This window comes from Ambystoma mexicanum, chromosome 9 (genome assembly GCF_040938575.1).
Source record: "Ambystoma mexicanum isolate Mex_15411 chromosome 9, UKY_AmexF1_1, whole genome shotgun sequence".
NCBI classification, from domain to species: Eukaryota; Metazoa; Chordata; class Amphibia; order Caudata; family Ambystomatidae; genus Ambystoma; species Ambystoma mexicanum.
In genome coordinates, this window is record NC_090931.1 from 1,448,716,690 (window position 1) to 1,448,742,258 (window position 25,569).

The 25,569-nt window shown below is 47.7% G+C and overlaps 1 protein-coding gene across 1 annotated transcript in view; it reads right to left on the bottom strand.

The window, feature by feature from the left end:
- Positions 1-25,569, bottom strand: part of CNPPD1 (cyclin Pas1/PHO80 domain containing 1) — a 176,227-nt gene that overhangs the window by 99,296 nt on the left and 51,362 nt on the right. Inside the window, exon 3 of the mRNA XM_069616873.1 lies at positions 1,575-1,656. Within this exon, the coding sequence (XP_069472974.1) occupies positions 1,575-1,656 (82 nt within the window). The remainder of the gene's footprint in view (positions 1-1,574; positions 1,657-25,569) is intronic.

Here is a 25,569-nt window from a genome sequence, read left to right on the forward strand (position 1 = left end):
TGCAGGCTGCTTGCTGCGTTTAACAAACTGCTTGTTTCCTTGGGGTGTGTGCCTGTCCCAAGAGTGTCAGATGGGCAGGTGGTGAGACCCTGACCTCTACCCAAGCAACACAAGGAAGACTGCTTGCCAGTGCGGAAGAGAAACTCAGTAGCATGCGGGTGGCTGGAGCGGAATAGAAACGTTGCTGCAAGCGGCACAAAAGGACAAAGTAAAAAACAAAGGCTTATGGTAAGCGTTACGAAAGGAAAGAAGAGAAAAGAAAAGTTTAAGGCACAGAATTAAAAGGAGAAAATTAACTTTAAAAGTGAAAGGCGCTAGAGGCGCAGAGATAAGAAAAGAAGGGAACTTTAAAGTGAAAGAAACACAGAAGGGTACGAGCGACCAGAAAAGTGAAAAAAGGGTGCGAGGGAACACAAGATAAAGTGAAGTGTGTGCAAGAGGCACAGTAAAGTGAAAATGAGGAAAAAACGGGTGCAAGTGCACACAAGAAAACAAGGAGAAAGTGAGCAAAAGGGGAGCAGGAAACCCCAACAAGGGAAAGTCAAGAGTATTGTGAAAGTAGGAGAAAAGGCGAGGGGTTATTCAGAGTAGTCGCGCTAAGCAGAAGCAAAGAGCCTGCCGTTCTCAAAAGCCTCTGATACTGCCCCTAAAAGAACTGCGATTTAGAGGAGACGCTTCCCGCCAATCTGAATCTGAACTTTCGTGTTCCATAAAAAGGGGCCTAAGCTTGGGGAAGGGAAGGCCGGGGGGCCTACAGAATTATTGTAAGCGGAACTTTTGTTAGTGTTGCATCAAAGGGGCCCAAGCCTGGGGAAGGAAACCATGAGAGGCCTAACAAAGCAAAATACTTACTTTGAACCAGAGAGGCACCAACTTGGGGAAGGGAACCCTGACAAGCCTAAGAGGAACGGTTATATTTTGTTTTCTTCACCACTTGGAGGAATTGCAAGGACCCTGTGGAGAAGGATTAATGTACAACCCATGTTTGATCATACCGATTTTTACGACATTGGCAGAACTACATCTGGTGAGAAGACCACCTGAAACCAGCTTTGGTTTATATTTCTTTTTGGATCCACTAGTTCTCTTTTAAGAAGACTTCCTAACACATTTTATCAAAGAGTGAGGGCAAGTACAGGTTTGCACACCAACGGATTTTGGTTTTGGAGTTACAGACATCGACGCCCATTAGGAACATCAGTGGAGTGAACAATCCCTTTAGAGTTAGGGCCAGTTGGGTATTACACCAACTCCGGAACGTTATTAAATAAAGGTCTTCAGACTGTCTCTCTTGATACAATGCCTGCCTCACACCCCTCAGACAGGCTCTTAGTGGCACAGAATTCCTGCCCGCTACCCAAAGCCAGTTCACTGAGGTCAGCACTGCAGGGTATGGGCCAGGGCCAAAACCTTCCAGGGAGAATGTTCGGGCAGAGCACTCTACTGCCCTCATTTCCCCACTCTCGCCACCCCCATCCAGGAAAGCCGCACAGCATCATGCAACCACCAGAGCGAGGCTCTTTTCCAGCAGCGTTAAGCTCTTACACTCACAAGTGGATCCAACTGGGACTCACCTAGAAACATGAGAAGCATACTGTTTCTGCAATCGTCGGATAGGGCTGGGAGCAGTCTTCTGGAGGAGTTCCACTGCAATATCTGAAAGCACATGACACTGAAAAGTTAGAGCTAGGAGTACGGAAGACAGCTAGAACTGCAGTTTCTATGCTCTCCGAATTTAAAGGAGGAAATACATTTTACACGTCAAGCTCTACACAGATGCTAGAAGTATATCTGGAATTTTTATTATTGTGAAAATGGATTTCTGAAATCCAGCCTGGTGGACAGTTTTTATAAGGCCACCCCTGTTGTGGTGAATAGGGAGCTTGAGAGTTCTGAGAGTTTAGCTAAAAACCAATCAAGGCAGAGTGGAGAGCGTTCAAATCTTAGTCTCAGGAGAGTACGAGCGTGGTCAGGGGACCTCAATGAGTCCACACAGACAACAATAATTCAGCTTAGGCAGTTAGTAAATACAGTCATTTATTTAGGCCTAAAAAAATTAAACTAGCCGGTAGTATCACGAAAGTTCTATAATACAAATATACCAAATCACCAGTAATGTCATTCAGAAAACATCAAAAACTAACCATGTAGAAAAAGAATGCAGATGGAGTTCAAATGATGAGAACCAATGACAAGTTTAATTCCCTGTACTTTAGAAGTCCAAACCCTAATGTGTATGGGGGCTAGTGCCCAAACGTCACAGGTTCCAACACAGGGTTACTCACAAGTATATATTCTCTAAGGGAAGCAATGGACTAGTGGTGGTGATTCAGAATAGTTTTCAAACTATTTAAAAGTCAAATAATACACCAGAAAAACGATAAGCTCTCCTCTCTTCCAGACCCAAGTCTAGCCCAGAGGCAAGATACTTGACCCTGGTTCGACAAACCAAAAAGTAAGATGGAGATAGGAGACAAAGTGATTTGTTCCCAATGTTATCCTATGGAGGACGGGGAGGGGTGAGGGGGGGGGGGGGGGGGGGAGAACTAGTATGTAGGTTCAAGGATTCTTCTGGTCCGGTGCACCTGCAAGAGGCAATCCCTGCCGATGGATTATAACGATGCAGACTTCTTCAGGGCACTTCCCAGGTTGGAGGAAGGGGGGAGTTCCAGCAACAGTGTCCACACACAGGCAACGACATGCATCCGTCCAGTCACTGTCACAGAAGCTACTCCAGGAAAGGTTTCCTTGCAGATAGGAAGCTGATAGGGGAGTCCAGAGACACTTCCGAAGGCTCGGAGGTGCGGGATCCTCGATAAGGCATCGAGACTAGTTGGTCCCACTAGTCCAAGGGCTGAAGAACCAACAAGGGTTTTTGGAGATCAGGTAGAGGAGCAGGCCTTCACCTGGCCAGTCACTGGAGAGGTTGCTTGATCACTACAGTTATCCTTCGGATGCTCTTCTTTGAAGGAATCTTGGCTCCAACTCAGATCTGAAGAATGATCCAAAATCTGGCAAAGACCACGAATGGTAAGAATCTGCACCAAAAAGCCTGTATATGTCCAATCAGGGACAATAACTTGCTTAAAGTCTGCCCCCAGCCAAGATCTTTCTGGCAGCAGTAATGCAGACTGGGACTAGACAGTCGAAAAAAGCAGGAAGAATGCCAAACTACAATATGTCCAAGAGCAAGTGTAAATCTTGTGGCACAGCCATTTTAGGACACTATCCAAGTTCAGTAGGTATATATGAATGTGATTATCAAGCATAATGCAAAAACAGTAAAAATCTAACTGCTGCCACCAGTTTGTCTTTAGGCGCATATTCTTCTTGGGGTGGCTCCTAAAGATCAGAAGTCAGCGATTTCCATCTGTATAGAGTATGCACATCGTAATACTCACTTGTCAGCCGAGCACCAACTTTAAATCTCTGCCCACTTCCCAGTCTCCCTTGCATAGTGAAGGAGGACCCTGCACTGCTAGTCTTCCGTTCCTTTTTTAATTTGAAACAGATCAGCTGGCCTCCTCACTTCACCCGATGCTACTCATCCTGGCTTTAAGCAACTCCCTCTGCATTCTGAATTTCACGCATCCCATCATATAAAAGGATCCACCATCTCCAGGCTTCCACATGCCTCACAATTCTCAGAAGCGGCTCTACAGATCTTACATTTCCATCCTTTCAACCCAGTATGTCCCACTCGGAGCACAAATCCATGTCTAAAATGTTAGTGCCATACAAAGAAAATCCCCATTGCACTGCAGGTTGCTGTGTGTAATGTAAAAATACAAGGCTGAAAAACATCCCAGGCTACCACTTGCACTACTTCCCATTTTCAATAGGCATAAAGGTGAGCAGGAGAAATGGAAAAAAAAAAAATAATAATAATAAAAAGGAGGGGGACTCCGGATAACTTAAATAAAATAAATCTTTGAGATATAAACATGCAGCATGTGACGAATCGAGGGAATTCGTCTCTTCTCCCCAGAGGGGAGCCCCCCTGTGAGGGCAGGGAGGCAAGCCTGCTCCGCAACACCCTCCCCAAGGGTCAAGGCAAGTGGGACCTCACCGGGAGGGACTCCACCTTTGGGTACAAGAACTCGTGTTCCCGTGAAGAACTCCCCAATGCCCTCCACGTGACGACTTATATGGACTTGTCTGAAACACCAGAACATTAGAGGTTCCATGATTTAAACAAGGGTAAATTGAACCGATAATCGTTGAGATGAAATTGAAGCTATCCCTTCAAATGAGCACTCACAAAGGACTGTGGCGCAGAAGTTGAAAAGAGACAGCTCACCAGTGAGCGAGAATACGGCTGAAGGAGGCAGAGGTGGCGGGAAGCACGCAGCCCGCGTAATTCGAAATGGCTCAGAGGTGAGGGGGCGAGAGACACTGGGCGGCCAGCATGCAAGTCGTCCAAGGGCCCTAGAGTAGAGAGCTTGGAGGTGGCATGACCACTTAATAACCATGGTGGGCAGTGGGAGAAAGCAACTCCCGAACAGATCCGATGCGGCACCAGAGCTGACCGTGTATGAAGCAGACAAAGAAAGAAAACCCCTACAAGTATCCGAGACGTTACCCCTACAGTGCAGAAGTTAATGAGGGGAACGGGTCTACCGGAACACAGAGAGGGAATTATTATATGGAGAGAAACTAGTGCCAGTACCCATGAGATAAGAGTGGGAAACCAGTCGATAAGTCAAAACTGTGTCAACCGGATAGAGGGAAATATAAAAATCAGAGACAGTGAGTGAAATGGAACTGAACTCTGCTCCAGTGGAACCAGTGATGACTTATGGGAGAACGCAGTATTTCCAACCTCCATCCATACCACCCTTATACTCCTACACTACACCCACCTCTACACTTCCCAATACCTATATGTATTTCTGTAAAGTAGAGGATCCCATTCTCGTAAGACATACTGAGACAAGGAAGAACAAGGATTACCTAGATCATCAATTACATCAAGAAACTGAGACCAAGTAGAACTCGCCTAATCCAGTGGAGAGTTATCCTGACAACACTGGGACGAAGGAGATAAGGAGCATACGGCGGAACCAAAGTACACGCTCCATTCAATATGGACACTAAAAAGGAAAGAAGGACTGCAAAAAGCATCCAATCCTCCCTGGAGGCGCCACGAGAGCCAGCATGGTCCAGGAGAGAAGAAAGCAGACTAGGACCCCGAGAAGGGAGCAGGAAGCTACACGGCCGGTCCGGTGTGGGAGAACCAAGTGACAGTCCCACTAAGAGAAGCTCCAGACATTCCTTACAGCGGGACAGCGCAAGAAGGGAGACGCACGCCACCTGAAGGAAGTGTACCACTGCACAGCCAGCGCAGCCCAGAGCGAAACCAGGAGGGTTTTGGAAGCCCCACAGCTGATCGCAGATGCCAGGGAAGACCCAAGACCGTCTCAGACTGTCGCTGGAAAGGCACTACGGCCCCCAAGAAGTTCAAGAATACAGGGTCTGGGACCCTAACCAAGGGGAAGAGGTGTTGGCTTACCTTGAGTTGCACAATAGTACTTGGCAGGAGAGTGTACCAAGTCTTACCAGAAGGAGGGCTACACAAAAGCAAGTGTGGTACCCCACACCCATTAAAAAAAATATAGAAAAAAAAATATCGCTCTTCAGTACCTGGCAGTGTGATAAGCCAGGTGGGCTGTGCATAATGAAAGCTAAAGGGAAACCAGGGGAAGAAGCCATTCCCCCTGACACGAACTGCCAAGAAGCCTGAGAAAAGCCAGGGGAAATCGAGATATTCCCCAGTAAGTATTATAATTATTTCAGAAGCCTGAGGAAGTGTTTCGCCCAAATTGACGGGATGGTACATTTGACCGATTTCGGCCAATACCATTTGTTTGCAGCTGAAAATACCAAACATGAGGAGCAGGAGTGTCCCTGTTCCCCCATGTTCAGTATTTTCAGCTGCAGGGATGCCCCCCCACGCCCGCTTACTCGACATTGGAAGCACGGGACCCAAAAGAAATGTAAATAAAATAAAATTTCAAAAAGGGTGACCTTGCAGCATCAGCTCAGACCCACGTTAGAGAGACAGCACCGACACCACAGGGTACAGAAGAGGCGGCCGCGGACGGAGAAAAGGTAAGTGGATGGGGGTTGTTGTGGGTCTACCGGTGGTTTGGGGGTGGCAGGGGGACAGTCATTTATTTTTTGCCAAGGTAAAAACCTATTTGCAGCGAAATCGACTACTGTCAATTCCGCCGCAATTGATTTTACCTCAGTAAAGCAACCCAAATCCTGAGGCAAGCCGGGAAGGGAGACATTACTTCTACAGAGACTTGAGTAACCAGAATCCTGAGAAACGTTAGAGGGGATGGCTCCCTCTCCCTAACACCACGAACTGGGACCAGAGGGGAGGTAGTCACCCCCCTGGCAAAAAGAGCTGAAGGACCTAATATGGCAAAGAAATCACAGAAGACAGCTGTGATGGAAAAAAAAGAACATTTCTTGTGAACTGTGTTTTGAAGAATCCTGGAAATGCATGTAGTCTGTTCCTGAATGAAAACTAACCTTGGAATTTTTCAAGATAAAAGCTGGGACTGTGAGGCTTAAGTTCTGCTTCAAGTCAAGAACAGGCCCAAGCTATTATACTCGCAGGGTGCAACTCTCCTCTACAAGGCATATGTGAACTCAAAAGGTGCAAGTTCTTCAGGGCAACTGCAATTTTGTGCAAGCAATGGGGTCAGGCTATTTCCATACTTGGCACATATAGGCCTCCCTCATCTATTGGCAAAGCCAGTGTTTACCACTTAAGGATGTACTCCAGCCCATTTCAATCCTATCAAATGCAAACGCAAAGTAGAAAAAAAATAGGATGCTAATAATATGGACTCAAATTCGTGAAAACAAATAAATTATGCAAGTACCACCATTTTAAATCAGCCTCTTGGTAATTTGATTCACTGCTGTACTCCATTTGAGATATCCAGCAGTAATGGGGCATAGTCAGTGTGACGAAAGTTCAAACTACTTCTAACCTCATGAATGCCTAAGTTGCCCACTGAATTGGCACACCACTCAAGGCTAAACTACTCACTGGTCTGTGTTGTCAAGGTCGCTAAGTGGAAGAAGTTTGGATCGGCTCCAATTTATGTGCAGCCCTGAGAGTCCTTTGCTTCTTGTATAATAGCAGCTAGATTGGCAACAGACACGCAGATAAAGAGAACATCCGCAAAGAGGAAAGCTAGGCGATGGACAGCACATCTGTAGCCCTTTGCCAGACAAAGTATGCGAGCTAATGGTTGAAAAAGCGACACAAAGATAAGAGGGTGGGCAGCTTGGTCTAATCGCCACAGGTAAAAAGAAAACGGGGAGCTAGCTATGAAATGTGTTCATGGTGTAGTAATTGCACCAAGGAAACGGCCTCATTTATCCCAATTCGTCTCAATATCACAAATATAAATTATCATTCAACTAAGTCCGATGCTATTTCAGCATCTAACAGCAAGGAAACTGCTGAGATTTGGGGAAGGCAAGGAAGGTTTTATCCTGCGAAACCACCTGCTTGTTCACCAGAACTTTAGCGATTATCTGATCAATATTTAGGAAAGGACAAGGCCTGTTGAACTGACAATTCACTCAACGTACTCAGTTTAAACAACACTGTAATCAGAACCTCACTACTAGATCACGGGAGCTTCTCCTTGAGGACAGTCTACTCTTTTTCAACAACTAGAGATGATAATTACACTATTATTCCTTCACAGGCTTTATGTCAAGGAAGGTCCTAGATCGCACAAGCAGCTTTACTCTCTTCACTGGGCTGCCCCAAAAAGGTCCTTATGAGTCGTCAAGACAATACAGGGAGGCGCGAAGCAAGCAGCAAGCTGAGCAACAGGTTTATGTTTAGATGGAACATATGTCTGCATAATAAAACCTAAACACCTTATTCATTTCCCCGTCTCAACTACGAAGGGTAGACCCAGAGTCGTCAATTACCTGCTATTGACGACTAGTGCAGTCTCCTGGGGAGGTCGCTCCTTCATGTCTACAGGGTTAGATTCTAAGGGTAGTCTCAGTCAGCCAGAGCACGTAACGGTGCAAGTTTATTCTTTACAGTGAGAATGTGACGGTCGCAACCATACAAGTCATACAACCGCCAGCCTACAAAAAGGACCCTCTCGAGGCCACCCCAATATCAGGATAACCTCAGTCTCTTTGGCAATGCAGAAGCTACAAAGGTTAACATAAGGTCCCCCATAACATTGCAAAACTGCAGATGGATCCCGGATTCCAGGGAAAAGGTAAGTGATCTCTGGTCAGAAATGTACAAAAAGCCAGGTCTGAAAAGGCAGGCTTGAAACAGGATTTTGAGACAGCCTATCATCATATCCAATGAAAGGTCAATTCAGAAGACAGGAGGTGGGGAAGGTGCTCGAAGAGTGCACAGGAGTAACAAAGGGTAATGATCAAATATATTTGTAGCGGTCAACCATAAAGCAGTTCTCAAATAGGAACCAAGCACAGACAATTAATGTGCATTCTATGGCAGTGACGAGCAAAGGCTTCCAGGCATGCGGCAGGTGAAATATTACCATGTTAAGACCAAAGTTATCATCATTCACCAGCACTAGGAATAGATGGTAGGTAGATTCTTAAAAGTTATACAAAACCAGGTCTGGCCACTATGAACATTAAACCAAACTGTGAAGCTCATTGTGAAGAATGAATAAAACACCCAACATGCTCTGGTGCTTCTGTACAAATGTACACCATACATTAGCACCTAGGAGGAAGAACAAAGGTTTAAGAACACATTAACAGCCAAGTTTAGAGGACCACCAAAAATTAGAATACAATTCGGTTTAAAATTATTAAGCTCTTGTTCTACTCCTAGAAGATCAGGGATACAAAAAAATATTTCAGAAGTGTGCAATGCAGGGACTTTAAAACAAAACAAAAAAAGAATCACAAAATCAGGCGCACAAGCAAAAGATGATAGGGACCCAGGTAAAAAGCCATGTACAGATAAGTACCAACCAAATCCCTTTTTCCAAGTGGTTTGAAGTTTCCCCATAGGAAATAATGCAACACAATATTTACTCAAACACAATTAAGGGGAAAAGACTGTTCTACCCTACAGGTGCAGAAAGGATAGCCATCAACCCCAGGGGACACTCTTCAAGAGTTCCAATTCCAGGTTCGAGACCTAGAAGGTCCAGGAAGAAAAGAAGCACAGCAGGATTTGGGACAAGCAAGTCAAGGGCAGAAAGGACCCTACAGACATCCACAACCACCGAACCAGGAACCCTTGAGGGGTATGTTTAACGAACTGGGCCAAAGTTCTCCGTATCGCCAGTTGTCAGTGAACATGGCCTCAATGAATGGCAAAAACAACATTTTTGGGAGGGAGTGTGACAGGGTCCAGTCATCCCTGCACGAACGATGACCCAAATGACAAACAATTTCCCTTCACAGTAGTGTGACCGAACAGCCAGAAGTGAAAGCATTAGCAGAGAAAGCACCAGAAAGACAGAGCGACCTAACCAAGAAGATCCATATGGCTTAAGGGGCAAAATGGAGCAGTCAGCAGAAAACCCTCTCACGAAGGGAGCAACACGGGGGTGACCCATGATGTCCCAGATTACCAGCTGACAAGGGTTAGCAGTATTCTACCACCCTTTAGAGCGACTGAGGCTTCCTACCTCAGCGTGCTACAACTAGAAGGGTACTACAGGAAGACGGCAGAAAGAACATCCCAAAACAATCGCAGCACAAGACATCCAGCATGGAGGATAAAGGATAGCCCAGGAAAGACGTCCAGCAGCTAAAAATACAAACCAGTGCAGAGGGAGGGGAAGGGGACACCGACAGAACTGCCAGACCTTGTCCTTAAAGGCGAAAACAACAACTTAGACAGAAAATACTCCAGCAGCAGTTACTATAATCCCAACAGAGTTGGGGAATGGTCAGGGTCTCCACTAGATCGCTACAGTCACTGAAGAGCTAGCACCCACAAAATAAAATCACACCAAGCAAGGTTTTGGCAGCCAACCAATCAGGCTGGCCCTAAAATCCACCAAACACTTAAGCCCACCTACAGAGATTATGTATTGGCCGGTCACCAGTCTATATCAGTCCCTACAACTACAGAGGGTGCAGAATTAGCCATTTTTAGGGATGCCTCGTGGTTTCCATAAATAAATACTCACCCCCCTCCTCAAGGAGCCAATAGGATTGCTGATAGGCTTGAGCCGGCCTGCGAGAGAAGGCACGTAGAAAAGGCTTGGCTCCTGACCGAGCTGCGGCTGCTCCAGGTCCATAAGCCCTGCCTCCTGCCTGGTCCCCAGCTTACACGGTGAGACACTGATTGTACAATTTGCCCGAAAGTTACCACCTCATCTCTCTCACAATTCGAGACATGAGATCTTAAAGTTGCCTCCTGTGAGCACCCGCCTACATTAATGTCTAAATTGCTTACAGCACCTGCCGCGGTTTAACCGGTCGCTGCATGCCATCCCTCACCTGTTTGTATGCTTTTTCTAAATGATTGTCTATCACATGGAACAAGCTACCCACGTTGTTGCCACTTGCGCCCACCCTCCTGGGTCACGTGCTAGTAATACTGAGCCTCATGTTTACCCTGATAAGACACCCAGCTGTACTACTCTATCACATTGAATAACGGCTGCCCTCCATCCTCATATATATGAGCACTAAAAATCACTGTATGTATGTATTACCCAGTCAAACTGCCATGCGTGCAATTTTTGCTCCTTAGCCTTGCTTTGCATTTCTGCCTGCTCACCATGCCTTAGCCCCATTTCGCATTTTGCCGGATTATTATGCCTTATCCTTGTATTATATTTCGCCCGACTATTGAGCTTTAGCTTCGCATTGCACTTTGCCTGATTTACATCTAGCATAACCACTGTGCCTTAGCTCTGACTTGTATCTTGCCCGATTACCACACCTTAGCCTACATTGTATTTTGCCTGACTACTGAGCCTAGTCTTGAATTGCATTTTGCCTGCTCTGCATCTAGCATAACCATTGTGCCTTAGCCCTGACTCGCATCTTGCCTGATTATTATTGACGCTTATGACTATTATACCTTAGCCTGTATTGCATTTGGCCAGCTTATTGTTAAATCCTACAGACAGTTAAATCCTGCTGGACCATTGCATAGGAGCCTAAAGCTCACCTAGCTTCAGTATGCTCACTAAAGTCAGCAAACAACTTATATTCTCTTCAATATCCATATTGAGCCTCATACTTTACCTTGGTATACGCCACATACAGGCCCGTGATGATTTACTAACTATAACACCCTACCTGTCCAACATCACAACAACCAAACACCTAGCCATGGACAACGCTTTACGCCAAATCATAAGTAACCCCTGCTCAACAGAATCTAGGAATACGTGCCTTAGAGCCAGACTAGCCAAAATATATGAGCCAACCAAAGTTTGCTACCCATCCCTACAGGGAAAAGGACACCTAAAATCCTGTTGGCAACTACTGAGTCAGCTAACAACCACCTTCCTAAGTCAAAAAGCTGCACATCCCTACACTTGAATCCCAAAGACCAACTAGACTCTCACCCTGTAAACTCCCCCACTAGCCCTCCCATGAAAGGAGCACTGATAAACTCCAGATCTCTAGTAGCCCATGCCACGGAGATTGCCGACCTGCTTCTGAGGGAGAATCTAGACTTTCTAGCCATCACCGAGACATGGCTACACGCTGCAGCAGGTCCTATGCTTATGCTAGCAGTCCCAAATGACTATACTATCCCTAAGACAAGACAGACAAGGCACTAGAGGAGGAGGTATTGCCATTATCTATAAATGTAGCCTCGCCGTGAGACTAGCTCCCTCTTACAACTTTCAATCATTCAATCATTTCCACCTGGACGCCTCGAGGTGAGTGCAGCACAGTCAAGACCCTTCTGGGCCCTGTTTTTAGCTCCATCCGGCCCCTGCATAGGCCCCCAGCACCTGCGTGCACCGTTGCTTGTCCCGGCCCTCGCGCTCTCTCTTCCCCTTCCCGACCCTCCTCCCGCCTCCCAGCCCGCCCCCTCCCCTGATAGGCCACTTGCATTCCTGTGTAGGAAGTAGGCCCCTGCAACTCACCTCGAGCGCCACTTTCCACCTGGACGCCTCGAGGTGAGTGCAGCACAGTCAAGACCTCTGGGCCCTGTTTTTAGCTCCATCCGGCCCCTGCATAGGCCCCCTGCACCTGCGTGCACCGTTGCTTGTCCCGGCCCTCGCGCTCTCTCTTCCCCTTCCCGACCCTCCTCCCGCCTCCCAGCCCGCCCCCTCCCCTGATAGGCCACTTGCATTCCTGTGTAGGAAGTAGGCCCCTGCAACTCACCTCGAGCGCCACTTTCCACCTGGACGCCTCGAGGTGAGTGCAGCACAGTCAAGACCCTTCTGGGCCCTGTTTTTACCTCCATCCGGCCCCTGCATAGGCCCCCTGCACCTGCGTGCACCGTTGCTTGTCCCGGCCCTCGCGCTCTCTCTTCCCCTTCCCGACCCTCCTCCCGGCAGCCCATCGGCTAAGGACCCAAGGCAAAGGACGGTTCCTCCAGTGACGGCTCCAAGCAGTATCTGCAGGTATCAGCAGGAGAAGCAAGAAGACGACAATAAGTAAGTGTGGCAAGGGCAGGGACTGAGGCAACTACCTCACGCCATACTACCCTACCACTCATACGTCAAAAAAAAAAAAAAAACGCTGTAATCCCTCCCATCTGTAGTTTAACTGCATATAGAAGTGTACCTAAAAAGAGTTTCCCCAGATAGCCCCTCTGTGCACAGTTGAATCTAGAAGTGTGCCCATTAACATGCCCTGTTGGACTTCATAATTGTGCCTATATATCCAGTCTCTGCATAGGGTTGGTTCTGTCTCCTAATTGCATTGTATGATGTTCAGGTTGCACTGATGGGCCTCTCTCCCACTATACAGGTCTCTCGAGTTTAGCAGGGGTTCTGTCTCCCAATTGCATTGTATGGTGTTCAGGTTGCACTGATAGGCCTCTCTCCCAATATACAGGTCTTTCAAGTTTAGCAGGGGTTCTGTCTCCCAATTGCATTATATGATGTTCAGGTTGCACTGATAGGCCTCTCTCCCACTATACAGGTCTCTCAAATTTAACAGGCGTTCTGTCTCCTAATTGCACTGCTTGATGTCTACATTGCACTGATAATCCTGTCTCCTAATTGCATTGTATGATGTTCAGGTTGCACTGATAGGCCTCTCTCCCACTATACAGATCTCTCAAATTTAGCAGGAGTTTTGTCTCCTAATTGCACTGCTTGATGTCTACATTGCACTGATAAGCCTGTCTCCTAATTGCATTGATAGCAGGGCCGCCGTGCCCAAATTGCATTGTCTGTTCTCCAAACTGCTCTGATAGGCTTCTCTCCCACTATACAGGTGTCTCAAACTTAGCGGGGCCGCCGTGCCCAAATTGGACTGTCTGCTCTCCAAACTGCATTGATAGGCTTCTCTCCCACTATACAGGTGTCTCAAACTTAGCGGGGCCGCCGTGCCCAAATTGGACTGTCTGCTCTCCAAACTGCATTGATAGCAGGGCCGCAGCGCCCAATTGCATAGTTTTTTCTCCAAACTGCTTTGACAGGCCTCCCTCCCACTATACAGGTGTCTCTAACCTAGCAGGGCCGCCGTGCCCAAATTGCATTGTCTACTCTCCAAACTGCATTGATAGGCCTCTCCCCCCACTATACAGTTGTCTCAAACTTAGCAGGGCCGCTGTGCCCAAATTGCACTGTCTGCTCTCCAAACTGCATTGATAGCAGGGCCGCCGTGCCCAAATTGCATTGTCTACTCTCCAAACTGCATTGATAGGCCTCTCCCCCCACTATACAGTTGTCTCAAACTTAGCAGGGCCGCTGTGCCCAAATTGCACTGTCTGCTCTCCAAACTGCATTGATAGCAGGGCCGCCGTGCCCAAATTGCATTGTCTGTTCTCCAGACTGTTTTTGATAGGCCTCTCTCCTATTATACAGATGTCTCTAACCTAGCAGGGCCGCCGTGCCCAAATTGCATTGTCCATTCTCCAAACTGCATTGATAGGCCTCCCTCCCCACTATACAGTTGTCTCAAACTTAGCAGGGCCGCTGTGCCCAAATTGCACTGTCTGTTCCCCAAAATGCATTGATAGCAGGGCCGCCCGACCCAAACCCACAGCCCCAAAACATACATAGTTAGCTCACCACAGTGAGCCACGCGAAGGGAGACCGAGACTAAAGAAAGTCACTGTTAAAACCCAACTAGATAACTATACAACCCTTAACTCCACCTTATACCCCGACTGAAACAACAACAAGACTAAAACAACTCGGAATCGTACAATGCCGCGCAAACGACCCCAGAGGGAAAGAAGAGAAGAAAGAACAAACACCCCGAAACTTCAACCAAGAACAGCAACAACAGAACACACCCCCACAGACAGGTTCAAAGATCGGACCAACACTGAAAGAAGAGACAAATCCCTCTACCTAACTCCATACCTCGCCGAGACCTGCTCACCAGATCGAACCAACGCAACGCCAAAACCAACTACACTGAACAACCTACCAACATCACGAAGAAAGACGAACCCCACCAGATACAACAAGCACACAACTGAAGCTATAACACCATACATCACCAAAGCAAGAAGAACCCCCAACCCACAACCACGTCCCCTGGAAGACGAACCAGATGAAAACAAAAACCCTAGACTAAACCTAGAAGAACTACTCGAGGACGCCGACAACCTGAAACCTGCTCCTGAGCTAGATCAGAAAATGACCATAACAAAAAAAGGCAAACCAAGCTACACCTCTAAACTCCACTGCAATCTAATAAACGCAAGATCCATGTCAAAACATTCTGCAGAGATCTTCGACCTACTCGACGACAACGGCATCGACATCCTCTTCATCACAGAAACTTGGCTGGACGACAACTACAAAATCACACTCCAAAGCTGCCTTCCAGCAAACTTTAAATGCCTTCAAATTAACAGAAAAAATAAAAAAGGAGGAGGCACTGCAATAGCCTTTAAAGAACAGCTGAAAATAAGAACAGACGAACCTCTCAACATCCCCAACTGCGAGTCCATGGTCATACACCTAACGGCTAGCCCAAAAACCAGCATCACATTCATCCTGGTGTACAGACCCCCAACTTATGATGCATCCTTCATCGACAACTTCATAGAAGCCATAACCAACATAGCAATCAACCACGAACACCTAATCATACTGGGGGACTTCAACATCTGGTTCGAAGACAGTCATGCCAACTCCCAAAACTCACTGATTGAACAACTCGCCACCATGAAACTACGACAACTAGTAAAAGGGGCAACTCATTCGGCAGGACACACCCTGGACGCAATATTCGCAGAGGAAAAACTCATCACCACGGCACCGCCAATACAAATACTGTGGAGCGACCATCTCATCATCCCATTCGTAATCACTCTGCCTGCTCAAGTCTACATCCAACCTCGCAAACTCACAGCCACCACAAAAAGAAACTGGAAAGACGTCAAAAAAGGCAACCTATTCGAACAACTGGAGTTAACCAAGCCCTTAGCAACAGAACTAGACCTAGCTGACCTAGACGGGAAAGCTGAGATATTACACAAATGGATTGCAGATACAATTGACAAGATGGCCCCAGAAAAACCATTCACACCATCAAAAAAGAGAGCAATGGCAAAATGGTTTACCCCACTACTAAGCACCATGAAAAAAAGAAAACAAAAAGATGGAAATGGAATGGAGGAAAGATTACAACCCAGACAATAAAACAATGTTCCAGAAGCAAATTCGCGCATACAAGAAGGAAATTCAAAAGGCAAAGAGAAGGCATTTTGATGACAGAATCACAAATGCCACCAACACACAAAAAGAAATGTTCCGTATCATTAAAGAAATGAGAAACCCACCAGGCTGTGACAACACCCCCAACCCCCTCGGAGAAACTATGCAACAACCTTGCAGACCACTTCAAAAAGAAAATCAACGACATCCGACAAACCATCCAACAGAGACCAACTAGCAGCGACATACAACCAAACGAACCCAAATCAGAACCGCAGCACAAACTCAATAACTACCCCGAAATATCAGCAGAGGCATTCGCAATGCTGGTAAAACACAGCAAGAAAGCGGGTTCACCGATGGATCCCTGTCCCCCGGACATCTACAAATCAATCCTCGCACAAGGAACACCAGCAGAATACTTCAGAAACCTTCTAAATCTATCACTGGCAACAGGAACAGTACCAAGGATCTTCAAATCGGCTTACATCAAACCACTTCTGAAAAACACAAGCGGGGACGTAGATGACCTCTCCAACTACAGACCAATCTCCAACATCCCCTACCCAGCCAAACTCCTCGAAACCTACGTATACAAACTAACCCAAGAATACGTTGAAGAACACCACCTGCTAGACCAAGCTCAAGTCGGCTTCAGACCCACAAGAGGTACAGAAACAGCACTACTATCCATCTGGGATGACCTAAAAACAAACGCAGACTCCGACACAACATCTGCCCTTATCCTGCTCGACCTCTCTGCAGCCTTTGACACAGTTAGCCATGACACCCTAACCAAAAGACTAGCAGACATAGGCATAACAGACACAGCGCTATGCTGGACTAAATCATTCCTAGCAGACAGAACTGAAACCGTCTGGATCAAACCATTCAAATCTACCCCACGAGTCAACGACTGGAGTACCACAAGGATCCTCACTATCACCACTGTACTTCAACATCTATCAAACCCCAGTAATCAGAATCTTCAAGAAACACAACATCAAATGCTACAACTACGCAGACGACACTCAAATCATCTACAAGATAGAAGACACCCAAGCCGATCATTCAAACTTAACCGACTGTCTAAATGAAGTCTTCAACTGGATGAATGCCAACAACCTGAAAATCAACCCAGGTAAAACCGAAATCATGATCATATCCAAAAACCAACAAAAGGAAACCGCCATCCCGTGGCCAACGGAAATGGGATCTGCACCATCACCATCTAAGGTAGTAAAAAATCTGGGAGTCCTGATGGACAACACCCTAACCTTAGAACCGCAAATAAACGCAACAGTCAAGAAATGCTTCTTCCTCCTCCACACGGCAAGAAAAATACTACCTTTCCTCTCCTTCACACACAAAACTCTCACCATCGTCGGCCTCATCATGTCAAGCATCGACTATGCAAACAGCCTCTACCTCGGTATACCGGAATACCTACTGAAGAAGCTACAAAGGATCCAAAACACAGCAGCCAGACTACTCCTCAAACTATCCAGAAGAGACCACATCACCCCGGCCCTAAAAACACTACACTGGCTCCCAGTAAAACAGCGCATCATCTTCAAAACAATGTGCATAACGCACAGGGCAATCAGCGGACAAGGAGCAGAATTCCTACAAAAGAAAATAACAATCTACAAGCCAACGAGACCGCTCAGGTCAACCAATGAAATCCGACTGGAACAAAAACCTTACATCAAGAAGAAACTCGGAGGAACCGCTTTCTACCACCTAGCCGTGAAAACCTGGAACAGCATCCCAAAAATAATAAGGAACACCAAAGATCACCTCAAATTCAGAAAATTACTAAAAACCTGGCTCTTCAAAACCAGAGACTAAAACCGAAACAACAATAAGACAAATGACTCAACAAAAAGGACCTTGACACAGGGGTCCACCTGCGAGACCCAGGGAGACGGAGGCAACGACTCCAGCCAACCCTCACCATCCCCCATCGCCCGTACAGCCACAACTAGGTACCACGAGCTGTGGAACGGACAAGACACCACTAATCACCACACAAACGGAAGTATGGACACTAGCAGCTGCGCTAGTCATGTGGGGGGGTGAGGAGCATGCAAAGTTATTAAGGGAGCGGGCGGAGGGGACAGCTAAATCCTCAAACGGCCTCGAATGGAGAAAAAAAAACGAGCACGTACCTCCTGAAGCACAGGGTGTACAAGCATCCCGTCGTGTAAGATTACACGAGCCCAACCGGCTCAATCCAGGATAGAGATACCAACTAACCAATACCACTAACAACTTCCTTCTCTGCATACACCTCTCAAACTCCAAACCAAACACAACCACAAACCTCCAGCACAGCAAACCGCACGAACTTCACTACACTGCAACAACAAAACAAAAACACACAGACTCGCACATCAGCACACGACGACTACCGGCCGCATACACCCCAGGCCCAGCCGACGGAACCACCGGGCTGAGGCTGCCAACAGCACATCACTGCAATCTTGCACTTTTCCAGCCTCCACCAACTAACCCACCCCTCCCTCCCTCTTTCAGAGCCGCCAGAGCGCCAGGGGACCACTCCGGTGGTGATAGTGCGCGGTACAAATGACCTTTAACATTTTTTTTTTTTTAACATAACTTTGTTCCGTTTCAAATAACTATTGAGGCCCCTGACGTTCCATGTCAATAGTTTAAGCTCCCCCATAATGTATTGATGTCTTGCACTCTCCTCCCCGACCATCCCCGCTCATTCATGCCATCCAGAAATCTCAACCGAAAACTTCCCTCAGGGCTCGCGATCCCATTCAAACCTCCCAACACTATATACACCCCAACTTTCCCCACACCCCCCAATCCCCCTACCCAACCCCCCCCCCCCCCCAACTCCCTCCCCAACTGTTGCCCAGCTCCATCCCGGGAACTCAGGCCCCCCCACATCTAGTTCCGGCTGTTACACACAGAGCCCAGTAGGGTAAAGTCGCCCTAGTGGCCACTTAACTAAGAAATACTAAACGGGGGTGAATGGACCGGCCCCGAAGGGCTCCCATGTACGACAGTAATTGCAGTGCAAACAGTGCATTTAACATACAGTCCCAGGCCCGACCTCCTCAGGCCCTAGCAATAACTATAGTCAAGTCCCATAGTCTCTGGCAACACCTTCTCTCGTCGTGGAGCACTTATCTTTCATTGCCACCATCCTCCGCTTGGACCTCCGACTCTTGGGGGCTGCCCTGCATGTCCAGCCAACCCATGGCTTCCTCCGGTGACTCAAAAAACAGGGATCTATTATTGTGGATCACCTTTAGTTTGGCCGGGTAGAGGAGCATATATTTCTTCCCTGCCTCTCTCAGTCTTCTCTTGACCGCCCCGAAGTTCATTCGGCTCCTCTGCACCAACATGGTGTAGTCTGGGTAGGCCGTTATGGTGGCCTCCCCCCTTTTGATGGTTCCACCTTTACGAAAATGCTCCAAAATCCTTTCCCGGTCACGGTAGTTAAGGATTTTGGCTATCATTGGCCTGGGCGGACCGCCCGGTGGAGGCCTCCTCGCCAATGCCCTATGTGCTCGCTCCACCGCAAAACCCTGCGACAGCGCACCCCCGGTGATCTCTTGGAGCAACATATTTTCGATGAAATCCGTGGGGTTATGACCCTCCATTCCTTCCGGGATGCCCACAACACGGATATTGTTCCTTCGGGCGCGCCCCTCCGCTTCTTCGGCCCTGTTCTCCAAGTTGCGTACCTTCTGTTCCAATATATGCAGGTCGGCCTTGTGTGAGGCACAATCTGCCGTGTTGGCGCTGCCCTCCTTCTCCAGACTCTCCGTGCGCTCCGATAAGGCCTTCACGTCCTGTCGAAGTAGGTTCACCTCCTCCCGAACTTCTCCGACTTTGAGATCGAGCGCTGTTTTCAGGTCCGCCACCACCAATTCGAGCTTGGCCTCCCAAGCGCTTTTCAAATCCGCTTTCAGTTCGGCGAGGGCAGTCAGCACGTCCTGATTCGGGCTAGACGCGGCCATAGGTGGCTTCTCCTTGGTCCGAACACTCTCTGGGCCCGTCGGTGTCTTAGTAAACTCGTCCAATGTGGGCTGTTTTGCTCTCTGTCTGACGGCCTTATTCGCCATTCCACCGCCACTGTATGCCACGGGCCTTTACGCGCGACCCCGTCGTGGGATCCGCCACTATCCAAGTGTCCCCAAAAGGCCAGGGCCCAAACTCGTGGTCGCAGGTCAGCTCGGGCGGGTCCTAGTGCCGACCGTCGCCAACCGTCTCCCAGGCCCACGTTAGGTTATCGGTGCCCGCAGAGACGCGCCAACGCTCTCCCAACGGCTTATCTGTGTCTCCACGGCCTATATCGCCCACGTTGCCGCCGATCACCGCAAGGGTGTTCTTTTCCACGCGTCTATGTCCCCTCCATTGTTCGGCGTGGCCGCCATCTTCGCTCCGTCCGGTCCGCGGCTCCAGGAACTTCGATCACATTTATCTACCGTTGCCGGGCTTGCGGAGGTTCCAGCTTTTCCATAGTTGTGCAGCTCACATTCATGGACGGGTATTCTCGTTTCTGGACTGCGGGAGTTAGTGCCGATGCACTGTTGCACAGGATGAATGTAGGATCTCCGGGAGCTCTCCCAAAAGCACGTCCTCTCACATGGCTTCCAAGCCACGCCCCAAATGATGACCTTTAACATTAACATCATGTGAAGCTCTGTCAGTCAAAGTACCGCCGATTAATTCTCAAACCCTTAATATACACCCGATATATATCGCCCCCGGGCCCAATCGGGACATTTGAGGACGACATTAACACGATGTAACGCTCACCTGAATCCCTCGGAGGCGCGGATCTGGTCTGGATCTTCCCCGAACCCTTCTGAGTCACTCGCAAGTCTTTGGCACCACCCTGGAAGGGCCCCCTCCTTACTGTGACCTTAATCTGGAAAGTGAGATGTCTGTGGGCAGAGAAGAAACTGGGGTTATTGTCTGCTTGACAGGGTTTCAGCCCTTTCCCCTTCTAGACTCTCCTATAACTCCCCTAGGCCGGACATGCTCACCTTATGTAAAGAAAGGCGGCGCTCTCCATCCTGCGTCTGTGCAGGGGCGCTGTAGCCAGTTACTTCACTGGATGATAGTTCAGCCCTTTTTGCAGTGGAAGAGTCCGGTAGGCACTCCAGTCGTTAGTTGCACGAAAGGTAAGTGCCTTTATGAGTCTTTTAATTGTCCTTTCTAAATGATGCTTCCTTACAGGTCCGGTATGCTGATCCGGTAAGTGGAGAAGTTCGGAGTTTAGCAAGTAAGTAAAAATGTTCATTTGACTTGAAATGCACTTTTCAAATGTCTTTTCCCTTTTCCTTTTTTCAGGTCGAGGTGTAAGCGGCAATTAAGACTGATGCCAAAAGTTCGTGCCGGAAGATGAACAGGTAACACCCATTAAGGTACGTAATTAAATTGAATCCTGAGCTCTAATAATGTCTTTCTTGTCTTTTGCAGGAGAGGACAAATGGCGCTGAACGGAGCTCGCGGCTATCGAGACACAGGTAAGAAGATGTTGCCAAATTATTGCTAACCTGTACTTTTTGTCGTTGCAGATGCTGAAGAAACAAGAATTCGCGGCACGAGGCTTTGGGATGCACCGGAAGATGGTAAGAGCAACTCTGGTACTTTCTCTGGCTAATCTAATGTTCTTGTTTTCCTTTTCAGATGTTGCGGAAGGCTGATGCTGAAGTTCAGGAAGACAAGTTGTAGATTTTCCTGTTTGCAGATGCGGAACAAAAAGAGCAACTGGAGCCGACACGGTGAGCGTTCTGCTGCTATTGCAGAATAACGCGAAGCACGTGAAACCAATCGGGTGTGGTTTAAATAGCCTTCAGTAGTGCTGAGGCGTCTCCTTCCACCGCTTCCAGAGGTAAGAAAAGAGTTCCAGTCTTGGGAGTGGTGCTGGCCCCACCCAGCAGGATTGGATGAAGAGCTTATTCTGCAGGTAGGAAGGCAGCATGGTCTGCAGGAGGTAAGTCCACCCAAGCACCAATCCTCTTTATATGAGCCCGGCGCTTCCAGCGCCGGGACTGGGTCCCTTTATGAGCATGAGCCTGGCGCCGCTGGCGCCAGGACAAAGTCCAAAAGGCCCCTACGGGGGCCGGCTTGTGCCTGGAATAGGGATCATGACCTTGCTTCCAAGGATGTTGGGCTAGGTCTGACACCTTGGAGGCAGTGGTCATGACAGCACCCCCCTTCAAGGCCCCTCCCAAATTGGTCTTCTCCGGAGGCTTTGGCTTGTTGGGGAAAGTCCGATGAAACCTTTTGATTAGACGAGAAGCATGGATATTTTCTGAAGGTTCCCACGATCTATCTTGGGGCCCATATCCTTTCCAATCAATCAGGTAATACAGTTTTGACTTGAAAAATTTAGAATCTAAGATGTTCCGAACCTCGTATTCGTATTCTCCGTCTACTTGGATTGGCTCTGGAGGTTCCGTCAGGCGGGTTCCGGGTTGCATAGGTTTCAGAAGTGACACGTGAAAAACAGGATGTATTTTCATTCGAGTAGGTAATTCCAATTTAACCGCTACAGGATTTATCACAGCCGTGATCGTGTAGGGTCCCAAGTACTTTGGATTGAAGGTACGTGGTCCTTTTAGGGACAGATGTTTAGTAGACAGCCAGACCTGGTCTCCTACTTGGTACCGAGGGGCCTCTTTTCGATGTTGATCAGCACCTTTCTTATAAGATTCTTTGGCTCGTTGAAGGTGTGCGACGGCTTCCTTAAATGTTTGAGTTATAGTTGCATGAAGATGGTCCACCGCGGGTGTTCCGAGATCTTGAGGCGGATCTAAATTAGAGGTTCGAGGGTGGACCCCATACATCAAGAAGAAAGGGGTTTTACCTGTTCCGGTATGTATTGAGTTGTTGTACGCATATTCAGCAATCCAAAGAATGTCCCTCCAAGTACCTTCCGATTGTTGTAACATGCAACGAAGATACTGTTCTAGAGTTTGGTTGGTCCTCTCAGTCTGCCCGTCAGTTTGAGGGTGATGGCTGGTAGATAGTCGCACGTCAATTTGTGCCAGACGACAACAACTTTTCCAGAAGTGGGAAATGAATTGGCTCCCTCGATCAGAGATTAGGACTGAAGGGAATCCGTGTAAGCGAACTATGTTTTCAAGGAATTCTCGGGCTAGAATGGAAGCTGAGGGTAATCCTTTTAATGGAACAAAATGAGCCATCTTTGAAAAAAGATCAACAATTACCAGGATTGTGTTATATCCGGAACAGGGGGGTAAATCCGTGATAAAATCCATTGAGAGGGTGTGCCAAGGGCATGGTGGAATGTCTATCGGATGTAATAGTCCGGCGGGTCTTTCCCTCTGGCTCTTGTTTTGTGCACAGATGCCGCATGAGGCCACAAAGTCTTTGATATCCTTTCTCCAGGATGGCCACCAGAAATGTCTTTTGATTTTTTCGGAGGTTTTGGCTACACCTGGATGTCCCTCTATTAAGGAATCATGATAGCAGGTGATGACCTGTTTCTGTAAGTCTTCACACGGTAAATAAAGTCTGCCTTGGAAGTATAATAGATCGTGATCTATCGTAAAATCTGTCCCTTTCTGTAGCCAAGTCAAGGAATCTTCAGGAGTTATTATTTGCTTGATCTTCTCTTTTATGTCGTCAAGAGACATTGTGTTGATGACTCCCAAAATCTTTTGTTCAGGGATTATGGGTACTGGTTCTGGATTAGCTGCGAGTTCGTTAACGCCTATTCGTGAAAGGGCATCCGCTTTTCCGTTTTTCACGCCCGGCCGAAATGTAATCACGAAATCAAATTCCGCGAAAAATAAAGCCCAGCGAAGTTGTCTTGAAGATTGGGCCTTGGCTGACTTCAAATATTGTAGGTTACGATGATCAGTAATTACCGTGACAGTGTGCCGGGCTCCTAGGAGATAATGCCGCCAGGCCTTAAAGGCGGACTTGATTGCCAGGAGTTCCTTGTCCGTGATTGTGTAGTTGATTTCCGGGGCCGAAAATGTACGGGACCAAAATGCCACAGGGTGCAATTGGTGTGTTTCAGGATCTCTTTGTGACAAAACCGCTCCCATTGCAAGGCTAGATGCGTCGGTCTCGACAACATAAGGAAGTTCTGGACGTGGATGTTTCAGGACTGGAGCAGAAATAAATTTGACTTTCAAATCCTGGAAGGCTTGCTCGGCCTCTGGAGTCCACTCGAATTTTTTGTTCTTTTTTAGAAGAGCCGTGATAGGTTGGACAATTCGAGAGAATTCGGGGATAAATCTTCGGTAGAAATTAGCGAAGCCCAACATGCTCTGTACCCCTTTCACTGAAGTCGGAGACGGCCACTTGGTGATAGTATCCACTTTTCTTGTGTCCATGTGAACACCGTTGGGTGACAAAATGAACCCCAAAAATTCGACTTCCTTCACATGAAAGGTACATTTTTCCAACTTAGCAAATAAACGATGATGGCGAAGTCTCTGCAAAACTGCGGTGACATGTCGTCGGTGTTCAGCTTCTGAGGAGGAGTATACCAGGATGTCATCAATGTAGACGACTACACAAACATCAATAAGCTCTCGGAGAACGTCATTCATAAAGTACTGAAAGGCGGCCGGTGCATTACACAGTCCAAAAGGCATTACTTGATACTCAAACAATCCGTACTTTGTGCGAAAGGCCGTCTTCCATTCGTCACCCTCTCTGATTCGTACCAAGTGGTAAGCTCCTCTAAGATCTAGTTTCGTGTAAATGCAGGCGCCTTTTACTTGATCCAATAGTTCAGGAATCAGAGGCAGTGGGTACCGGTTTTTGACTGTAATCTGGTTCAGGGCGCGGTAATCTATACACGTTCTCAGGTCACCTTCCTTTTTAGGGACGAAGAACAAAGCTGAAGAGGCTGGAGATTTGGAGGGACGAATAAATCCGTTAGCCAGGTACTGGTCTAAGTATTGTCTGAGGTGGAGATTTTCTGGCTCTGTAAGAGCATATATTCTACTGCACGGTGGAGTGGATCCGGGTATCAGGTCTATCTGGCAGTCGTATGATCTGTGTGGGGGCAAGGTGTTGGCCTGATCTTTCTGGAAGACATCACTAAACTCTTGGTATTCAGGTGGCAATTGGAGGTTCGCGGAAGTGGTGGCTGCTAGCCTGATGTCGGGCCGAGAATAACAAGTTTGGGCACACTCTGGAAACCGGATTACCTTGGCTCGCCAGTCGATCTGAGGATTGTGTTTTTCCAACCAAGGAACTCCTAGAATCACTTGAAACTGCGGGGCCTTGATTACATCAAACACGATTCCTTCCCGATGTCCGTCCTGGCAGAGCAGCGTCACTTCCACGGTGGTGTGAGAGACTGGTCCGGAAACTATTTCTGTACCATCCACGGTAGTGATTACATCTTTTACCAATTTAGGACATAAAGGAAGATTCATCCTAGCTGCCATATCTTGATCCACGTAGTTACCGATTGATCCGCTATCAATGAACGCCTTAATAGCATGCATACGATTAGGTTGGTCGGGACTTATGAGGACCATGGGCAGTATGAAATGCGAGGTCAAGGGACTGGCTTTTACGCTCGGCAAGCGGACCTCTATGCTTACCGGGCGAGGTCGTTTCCCGATTCTGGTTGTTTTGCATCCTTATCTGAAGCTCCCAAGACTTTCTTGACCGGTTTCACTGGACAATCACGAAGGAAGTGTCCAGACTTCCCACAGTAGAGGCACAGCTGTAACTGTCTTCGCCTTTCTCGTTCCTTTTGAGTTAAAGG